This window comes from Diaphorina citri, unplaced genomic scaffold, assembly GCF_000475195.1.
Source record: "Diaphorina citri unplaced genomic scaffold, Diaci psyllid genome assembly version 1.1 scaffold3682, whole genome shotgun sequence".
Lineage (NCBI taxonomy): Eukaryota > Metazoa > Arthropoda > Insecta > Hemiptera > Psyllidae > Diaphorina > Diaphorina citri.
In genome coordinates, this window is record NW_007381082.1 from 368 (window position 1) to 10,858 (window position 10,491).

General features: G+C 39.6%; 2 protein-coding genes across 2 annotated transcripts; one reads left to right on the top strand and one right to left on the bottom strand.

Annotated features, from left to right (window-relative positions):
* The first annotated feature begins 711 nt into the window (after positions 1-711).
* On the top strand, positions 712-3,131 carry LOC108253846. The gene is made up of 3 exons (XM_026831582.1): positions 712-909; positions 1,989-2,147; positions 3,084-3,131. The coding sequence occupies exons 1-3, from the start codon at positions 712-714 to the stop codon at positions 3,129-3,131; spliced, it is 405 nt and encodes a 134-aa protein (XP_026687383.1).
* A 41-nt stretch (positions 3,132-3,172) lies between these two features.
* LOC103520490 (coactosin-like protein) lies at positions 3,173-7,716 on the bottom strand. The gene is made up of 4 exons (XM_008485586.3): positions 7,523-7,716; positions 6,418-6,618; positions 5,315-5,437; positions 3,173-3,789 (listed from the first exon to the last, which is right to left on the bottom strand). The coding sequence occupies exons 1-4, from the start codon at positions 7,604-7,606 to the stop codon at positions 3,673-3,675; spliced, it is 525 nt and encodes a 174-aa protein (XP_008483808.2). The 5' UTR covers positions 7,607-7,716; the 3' UTR covers positions 3,173-3,672.
* Between the last annotated feature and the right edge of the window lie 2,775 nt (positions 7,717-10,491).

The following is a 10,491-nucleotide window of genomic DNA, read 5'->3' on the forward strand; positions in this document are numbered from 1 at the left end:
GTCCCCATTTCTTCCCTTCTCTGTCCCCATTTCTCCCCTTCTCTGTCCCCATTTCTTCCCTTCTCTGTCCCCATTTCTCCCCCTCTCTGTCCCCATTTCTTCCCTTCTCTGTCCCCATTTCTCCCCTTCTCTGATCCCATTCCCTCATCTATTCCTGAGTGCCCTTATTTCTCCTCCTCTGATTCTGGGTGCTCCCCCTCGCTCTATCTTTCTCATTAAGACTACCTAAATACCTTCATTATGAATCCAGGAGAGAGAGAATTTCACTACTTTTTGCGTAGGAATTGACCATTTATTTATAATTTTTACCCATTTGCAACTGCTCCATTCCCTCCCCTCTCTGTCCCCATTTCTTCCCCTCTCTGTCCCCATTTCTTCCCTTCTCTGTCCCCATTTCTCCCCTTCTCTGTCCCCATTTCTCCCCTTCTCTGATCCCATTCCCTCATCTATTCCTGAGTGCCCTTATTTCTCCTCCTCTGATTCTGGGTGAACGGCAATTGAAAATTGAATTTTCGACCTTTTAAAGTTACTTTTTCGGAGTTTTGACCTCAGGTTTGGATTTTTCACAACTTTTTACGCAGGAATCGACCTTTAATGCATAATTTTTATCCATCTGCAACTGCTCCATTAAACAAAGCCCCAGCATGTTCAATGCACCAGATCCCAATGGTTCACCGAATATAAGCAACGTTGCACCTGGTTAGTATCCGAATGGGTGACCAAATTTCGTTTTCCTTCTCCCCCAGACGTGTCCATACTCCAGAGTTACCTCTGCCGGTAAATCAACGTCAAGTAGACATAGAGAAGCTGCAGGATTTGTTCTCAGAGTCTCCCTCCTATGTACCTAACCTGAACAATGTGAATCAGTTCAATGAAAGCTATGTACTGGCTAGTCCACAACCTCACCAGGTATGTATTCTAAGATTATGGACTTTTTCGGTTGTGGTTTGTAAGCGCTAGGCCGCGGGTTCGATTCCCGCCCCGGGCGGATTTTATCCTGATGGGATAATGTTCGTTCTCGGAACGGCTGGCTTTTTATGTACTGGCTAGTCCACAACCTCACCAGGTATGTATGTGTTTGTTCTCTATAAAATTATGAACTTTTATTGCTTTTTGCTTTTCCGTGTCTGTGAGATAGACATGTCATATATCTCACGGTGTTAGAAGGATTGAGGGTTTAAAAAGCCCTTGGACACCCAGAAACAATATCTGGGCTCGTTATTGATGAACCTATCACGCATAATTTGTGCTTCATTTTACATCATTAGATCATTACTCATAAACTCAAACAGTGTATTGTTGCCATCGTAAGAAATTTTTGGACTTAATCGTGCTTTTGGAGGCCCCGTAGATGCTCTAAATGATTTCTATAATTCCCTGCACCACTTATTTTTTTCTTAGGTATTCGTATTTTTATTTTCGGATACATTGTTATTTCAAACCTGACTCGAGTTTCATCCACCTTTCTAGACTTGTTCATTGAAACTGGTAACTTTGTTTTTTCTTCAAAGACCACCACTCCAGGGCCCGTGGACACCGAAGAGGTTAATAGGGATCTGTTCGACCAATACGTAAAGACATTCGAGTCTGATGCTAGTGATGCTGGAACCACAAGGGTTAACGCACAACCCATGTCGATAACAACCAATAACTTTGCTCATGATCAGGTGAGATACTGTTTCCTGTCAATTCGAAAAACTTATGGTAAGGTGGAGTTACGAGGTTAGACAGGATCAGGAATGAAGTTGTAAGGACTAAGATTAGGGTAACCGAAGTGTCGAGGAAGATCCAGGAGAGAAGACTGCAGTGGTATGGTCATGTAGAAAGAAGAGATGAGAGCTACATAGGGAAAAGAGCTGAGAGAATGGAAGTGAGGGGGAGAAAAGGGCGAGGGAGGCCGAAGAAATGGTGGAAAGATTGTGCGAATTGGGAAAAAGTGTGAAATAAATTCATGATAAATTGATAACTAACTTTTTTCTCTTCAACAGACCATCACTCCAGGGCCAGTGGACACCAAAGAGGTTAATAGCACGGATCTATTCGACCAATACGTAAAGACATTCGAGTCTGATGCTAGTGATGCTGGAACCACAAGGGTTAACGCACAACCCATGTCGATAACAACCAATAACTTTGCTCATGATCAGGTGAGATACTGTTTCCTATCAATTCGAAAAACTTATGGTAAGGTGGAGTTACGAGGTTAGACAGGATCAGGAATGAGGTTGTAAGGACTGAGATTAGGGTAACCGAAGTGTCGAGGAAGATCCAGGAGAGAAGACTGCAGTGGTATGGTCATGTAGAAAGAAGAGATGAGAGCTACATATGGTAAGGTGGAGTTACGAGGTTAGACAGGATCAGGAATGAAGTTGTAAGGACTGATTAAGTTAACCGAAGTGTCGAGGAAGATACAGGAGAGAAGACTGCATTGGTATGGTCATGTTGAAAGAAGAGATGAGAGCTACATAGGGAAAAGAGTTGAGGGAATGAAAGTGAGGGGGAGAAAAGGGCGAGGGAGGCCGAAGAAATGGTGGAAAGATTGTGCGAATTGGGAAAAAGTGTGAAATAAATTCATGATTTTTTTTGTTTTTGTTTTTAAAGATGAGTGTTTCACCGCCGTTTTTATTTCGTAGCGATGAAACAACTGCTACATTGGACGCTTGTGGTCTGTGTCTGTCCTATATGAGGGACGCTTCCCCTAGAAGACCCTTGGGAGAGGAAAACCAATATAGGTGAGTTGTAGAGAGATTTTATTGTGTGTCAAAATTTTATTGAAAATTTCCTGTCGTCAAACTATATTTGGTTGTTAAAGAAACGTTGATCATTTTATAAATAGACTTTTCTTCTCTATCTCTATTTTTCTTGGTTTTGTAATCCAGTATCCAGGTTTATAAAGGGAACTGTAACAACGAAGTTCTCATCGTCCCGAAAATCCCAGAATCAAGGATAGAAGGAAGACAGGATAACCTCTGATTTTAGCCTAAGGGCGCGGTCACAACGGTGACCATACGTAGAGTCGTAGACCATAGACCATTAACCCTCTGAGAGAAAATTCTCAGTTCAATTTCTTGATTTTCTGCGAGGGTCAGTACTATAGTCAGGGCTCCATTGAAGACGCTTCTATTCATTAGCGATTCCACTCAAATTAGTCCCACTTAATCAAATTAAAATCCCACTCGTACTGATATCCCTAATTCTTATCCCACTTGTGTTAATATTCCCAATTCTAATCCCACTCTCGTATTGATATCCCAATTCTAATCCCACTAATATATTGATATTCCAATTCTAATCCCACTCGTATATTGATATCGCCAATTCTAATCCCACTCGTATTGTTATTCCCAATTCTAATCCCACTCGTATTGTTATTCCCAATTCTAATCCCACTCGTATTGTTATTCCCAATTCTGATCGCACTCGTTTTGTTACACCCAATTCCAATCCCACTCGTATTGTTATCCCAATGTTGATCCCACTCGTCAATAGGTGTGGGATTAGAATATTCCCAATTTAGTTCTTTCCAATTTTAATCCCACCCAAACTACTATTCCCTATCATTAGACATTGGTGTCCCAACTCCAAATCCCATTCGAATTTGAAATCCCCTTCTCTCCTGTCCCATCCCAATGATTGGACATTGGTGACCCAATTCCAAATCCCATTCGAATTTCAAATCCCCTTCTCTCCTGTCCCATAGTAGGCTCCTCCACACTGCATCAGTTTCTGTTGAAACAAATCCAAATCAACCTCGTCCAGACTTTCCACTTGAAGTTCTAACGCGAAGTTCTGTGAGAAAGAAAAACAAAATTTTAGATTCCCCATTTTATTATGGGAGGGTTTTAGTTTAACGTCCCTATATAACTGCTAAGGCTTTTAATGACGAGGGTTTTACCCATCATTCAGGGACAAGCTATCCGCCTCGGGGGGATCTGACTTGAGTCCCGACTGTGATATCCGAGTTGCGTCCGTCCGATTTGGGTCCCATTTCTGAAATTTATCATCCGAGTTGCGTCCCTGAGCTAAAACTATGTACTTTATAGACTTGTCCTAGTTTGAAGGTATACATGTAGTACAGGGTGACAAAAAAATACTGTACGCAGCATTTTTTCAGCTTTCATCATGTAGGTACCTACAATCGATAACGTTAAAAATTCAACTGTACTTGTTCAGAAGTTGCGTCAATGGAATGTTGCTATAAAAGGAGCTGTCGCAAATGAGCAGTGACCAGTGTTATTATAGGGTTAGTTAGGTTAAACGCAAAAAAGAGCTTTCACAATTTGAGCAGTGACCAGTGTTATTAGTTATTATAGGTTTAGGTTAAGAAAATTGCAATTTTTTTCATCATGAAGCCTGGCTGACACAGGCACAGTAACAACAAAAGGTAGCGAAGAATGATTAGGCTGTTTTAACAAATTGGTCAGAGCTCACACGAAATAACTGATGGAATGAATATTTAATGAGCATTCCGGCATTTATCGCACTCTTATCACTTTATCAGTAGCGTAGATAGAAAATCCAAATCCAGTGTACTTTTGCTTTTATGTTGACTTTCGGCTTTCGTTCGTTCTGATTTCTGATAAGATAAATCGAGAAGAGAGAGAGATTACAGAAGTCTGCAACAAGTCTTCAAATACAGACATTTGTAGGAGGTGTAGAGTTCGCGAGAAAGCAATCCTTGATTTTGTTAAGATTTATCAGACTTCTAGCACATTTGGACTGACTCGAGAGGTGCTGCTCTCTAGACGCAACTTCGCGAAAAATGTCGTTACCACTTTTTGTTTTCATTTTCGTTTTGTTTGATTGTTTGTGAAACGACTTGTGGAATGCGAGAAATTAAAGATTTGCCCGAGGCAAATACTCAAGAACTCGAGTTTTAAAAGTTTTTATAACATCGTTACTTAACCACAGTGATGTATTGTGAACTGGTGTATTCAACGTGCAACATTGGCTTTTTAAGATTAAGATCGAAATAATGAAGTAGGCAATATGGTAATTTGTCTGATGGGTGGTAAAAGTTAACATATATAGGTACTTAATGTACTTAGTTGTAAAGTAAAACTTAACTTAAACTTACTTAAACTTAAACTTAAACTTAAAACTTAAACTTAAACTTAAACTTAAAAAAAAGTAAAAAACAAAACAGTACTTAATGAACATTTTTTTTTTTTTTTTTTTTACGTGAATGTTTAGAATAGACAGGATTCTCAAGATTGAGCTCTTCCACCCAACCACTGATTAGGAGCCGTCAAAATTACGGGGGGAAATCAATATAAAACGAACCAAAAACCTAACCAATATAGAATATACTTACCGTGATAACACTTTTAACCAGGGCTTTGTCGATGCTGACCTTGGCTCTCTGTATTACCCCCACCTCACACCCTACCCAGGTGATGAGTAAGAATTTCAGTCGTCTGCTCATTTCATCTCCAGTCTGAAACATAGGGAGAGAAAATGGACCAATTTCGTTAGGTCTACCAATTTCGTTAGGTCTACCAATTTCGTTAGGTCTACCAATTTCGTTTGGTCTAAATCTACACATAGGTTCACTAAAACTAAACCTTATAATACTTAGCCTCACAGCTACCCTTTAGAAGCCATTCCTCAAGTACTTATTTTGTCATGTTCGATTTACCTATGCGAATTTGCAAATTAAATTTTACGACTAACCCCGCTCGTTGAGACTGTAAGACACTCGGTCCAATTATTTCAGCGATCTTGAGGACGAAATTCCATACCTTGGGTTTTGAAATTTGGGAAATGTCCGGGTTTTCGATGGAATGTCCGGGTTTTTGGAACCAAATGTCCTACTTTTTAAAAATTTGATCTGGAACCCTAAGCCCAACGCGCCCTACACTTGAATTTAGACCACGCTACGCCACTGTAATAGCCTCATAGCTACCCTTTAGAAGCCATTCCTCAAGTACTTATTTTGTCAAGTTCAATTTACCAATGCAAATTTGCAAATTGAATTTTACGACTAACCCCGCTCGTTGAGACTGTAAGACACTCGGTCCAATTATTTCAGCGATCTTGAGGACGAAATTCCATACCTTGGCACGCCACGCCCTCCTGTTAATTTTACCACTTCACCACCAAGACAGGATGAACAAAAAAAAACTCATTTAAAATCCGCTCTGCGGGACTCGAACCCGGATCCACGGAAACTACCACTAAATTTTACCATCATTCGGAGATAGCCGAAACTTCGTTCGTCCGGTCGGAATTGGGCTCGAAACTTGTCAAAACTTTGACCGCGCGCTGTGCAGCTGATTTTGGAGTCTTGATATTTGAATACCGCCCACTGGGTTTTTATCACTTCACCACCAAGACAGGATGAACAAAAAAAACTCATTTAAAATCCGCTCTGCGGGACTCGAACCCGGATCCACGGAAACTACCACTAAATTTTACCATCATTCGGAGATAGCCGAAACTTCTTTCGTCCGGTCGAAATTGGGCTCGAAACTTGTCAAAACTTTGACCGCGCGCTGTGCAGCTGATTTTGGAGTCTTGATATTTGAATACCGCCCACTGGGTTTGTGAGGCGTCGGATCGCACATCCTCGTAAGCGCTCTTGATGGATTTGCTGTCGAGAGTCGTCGGACATACACACTGGAAACCAATATAGGTACACGGAAAAAAATGACTTTTTCGGTGTCAGCTTTTTTTTATTCAAGAGGTTTGACAGAGGGAACTGTAACTGCTAAGGTACTGTCGTCCGGAAATCGAAGAGAAAAGGAAGACGGGGTAGGAGAACCAAGAGATGACAGGATAAAAAAAAACCTCGGCACCCCTTTGCAATACTTCAAGGCAAAGGGTGTCAGCCTAGTTAGTCTGGATGGTAGAGCGTTTGCCTTGTGAGCGCTAGGTCGCGGATTCGATCCTCGCCCGGACCGGATTTTCTCCTAAACAGATAAGGTTCGTTCCCGAAACAGCTGGCTTTCTCCTATCCTATGCGCTTTCGGGACGATCAGACCTCCGTTGTTACAGTCCCCTCTATCAAACCTCTTAAGAGTAAAAAGTAATAAATAGAAATCTCGAGATAAAGACGTTTCAGGGAAATTAAGGCAGGAGACAGGTTCTGATGTTGATAGATTGATACATATGCGCTAAATAAATATATTTTGAGTCGGATTAAATAATCAAGGTCATTCTAGAGTTATTTCAGAGTCGGTCAAGCGTTGAGTTATTATATCCACATAGCGATCATACCTAGACAATAAAATTATTACAACGGATCTACGTAATAATTTCCAGATTTTCACATGTTTGAAGATAAACGAGATATTTCTCTTTTGTTGACGCGCCAAAATTAGTAAAAATTAAAATAAAAACCAAACAAACAAAGATGACTAGGGTACCTTCAGCCTTTTTTTTCCCGAGAGGTTTGGTAGAGGGAACTGAAACAATTGAGGTCTTTATCGTCCCGAAATTTTCGAGAAAAGGAACAGATGAGGTTAACTAGGTTGGCGTGATGCAGTATTTAAAATAAATTATAAATTTATGAAACACTTACTTTTCTCGGCGTCATCGGAACACTCATGTCAATCAAGTCCGACATGATGGAGATGAGATCTCGTTCTAGCTCCAAACCGGACATGCTAAAACACGGGTCATACACCGGACATACTACGGAATATCATATACCTATATGCTTTTTACTAGGATGTATTTTACGGCACGTCGTATACCTATATGCTTTTCACTGGAATATATTATACAGCACGTTACGTCGCGTTGTATACCTATTATGCTATCCACTAGCGTAATATTTTTGACTAAACAAATAGTTATTTGATTACGGCACGTCGTATACCTATGCTTTTCACTAGAATATATTATACAGCACGTTACGTCGCGTTGTATACCTATTAAGCTATCCACTAGCGTAATATTTTTGACTGAACAAATAGTTATTTGAGCGGTGTGTTCTATAGGTAACAATAAATTTATAGGTATAATACAACTGTGTACTATAGGTATTGTAGCAAATAGAGGTATTCTATGACTGTGTAGTGTTTATTGGACTCAGCATACACCATGGACTGGGAATAAAAGAGTAATCCAGCAGAAATAAATCCGCCTATCCAACCGTGAAGGTGTGTTGAACTATAGGTAACAATAAATTTATAGGTATCATACAACTGTGTACTATAGGTATTGTAGCAAATAGAGGTATCCGATCACTGTGTAGTGTGTATTGGACTCAGCATACACCATGGACTGGGAATAAAAGAGTAATCCAGCAGAAATAAATCCGCCTATCCAACCGTGAAGGTGTGTTGAGGGAGGTCAAGTATTAGTGAACTCTAATCTAATTAACCATCGACAATCTCGTAGACAATGGCCTTGGACGCTCGAGGTCACGGGTTCGATACCCGGCAGTGATGGGAAAGGAAAAGATGTGATTTCACTCGTGGTCTAGTAAGGCCAACCTAAAGAAAGGGAAGTAAAGTGGACAATGGCCTTGGACGCTCGAGGTCTTAGGTTCGATACCCGGCAGTGATGGGAAAGGAAAAGATGTGATTTCACTCGTGGTCTAGTAAGGCCAACCTAAAGAAAGGGAAGTAAAGTCAGGCAAAGGGCCCTATAATAAATAAAATAATATCTCATCTCTAAAGGCGATTAAAAAAAAAAAAAAAAACAAGCAGAGAAAAATATTTGTATCTTAATAAAAACAAATAGGTATGCTTTGTTTATTACTGTATTACATTATAGCTTTTGAACAGAAAATATAAAACCCTACACATAAAATAGAAACCTGCCTACATTAAAACAAAAAGAAAGTTGATAGTAAAAAAAGTAATAATGGGTAGAAAGTGAAAAATACCCATAACATAAGATTATTCTGCCACCTACTCTCGTCCCCCTCCCATATTATTTTACTATAGTCTCATTTTTACTTACTAATTGAACATGTGTGCTATTTGTTCTGTTTTGTGTTCTACTCTGTTCAGAGAATTGTTCTTCTTAGAAATGGACTCAAAGGGTTAAAACAGAAACCTTATGACTACTTTATAAAGGCATGTTTCTCAAGTACCAGTTATAGTCATGTAAGTGTTGAACAAATTACTTGATACTTATGGACTGTGTTGAACACGAATACTTGCTGTGAAACTCAATGAGGACTTAATACCTATGTACTTACGTACTCACATCATTGTACTTAGGTACCTAGGTACATCAACATTAATTAATAATCTCATAAAAATTTACTTACCTACTTAAATCTCAGAACTGAACCTAATCTGAGGACTGAGTAAAAATCCAGAGGGCAACCCAAATGCTGGAGCAGTTTGTCTATAAAAATAAAAGATTGTTTCTCTCTTGTACTTAAATCGAATCACAAGACATATTTGACATATTTCATAGAATGTTGTCCGTTGTTAGAAATCAGATGTGTGGAAGTGGACTCGCAACGAACGATTCAATCATGCAGTTAACATCATATGGGGTTTGGAGCTTTAGTTCGTCAGCTCTTCTTCATAAAAAAAATCTGCAAGAAAAGCTATATCTAGGTACTGTACAAGTAATAGATCTTAGTATGTAGCCACCTATTCAGTTACCTTAGTAAGTACTTACCTACCTACACAAGTACTTTATTTACCGGGCTAGATCTCATCGTAAGATAATTCGTTGCGTGCGTACCTGTACGGCCTGTACCTGGCTTATTATAATTAATCAGTGGTCACAGGACCAGTGTCATAAGGTTGGTTTTGGTTTTTACTTTCACTCTTTGGTTCGATTTTTTCATGCCTGCCTACTTAAACACTGTGGTACTTAATCTGGACTTGGAATTAATACCTCCGGCATAGGGCAAAAGTTTTCGTAATTCCATTCCGATACCTAGTAAGTACCAGTACCTACTACAATAGTATCTCTATTTACTTAAGTACTACTTCTAAGTAGTACCTCTAATTCTATTATTCTAGCTTACATACTTGTACTTTCTTTACAAAATCTACTATCTCTATTTACTTAAGCACTACTTCTAAGTAGTACCTCTAATTCTATTATTCTAGCTTACTTACATACTTGTACTTTACAAAATTACAAGTTTAGATTACAGTGGAGATTGGAATAGGGGACTTTTCTAACGAAATTCCTGTGTGCGGAGTCCAGTATGTATGTAGGACGATTGCATCCCTACTTATACATTGTACAAATTACAAGTTTACATTAAGTACATTGGAATAGGGGACTTTTCTAACGAAATTCCTGTGTGCGGAGTCCAGTATGTATGTAGGACGATTGCATCCCTACTTATACATTGTACTTAGAATTGATATCGTTACTTTTTGGAGGGAACACAATTTCCAAATTCCCTCTGGGATAGGAGAAAGTCAGCCGTTCCGAGAACGAAACTTATCTGTTTAGGATAAATTCCGCTCCGGGCGGGAATCTGGCTACCCTCTAAGGCTAAGGTAACTAGACTGAGTCAAAGTAAGCCTTTTATATCTCAGGGCCTCAGGGGGTCATTTCAGC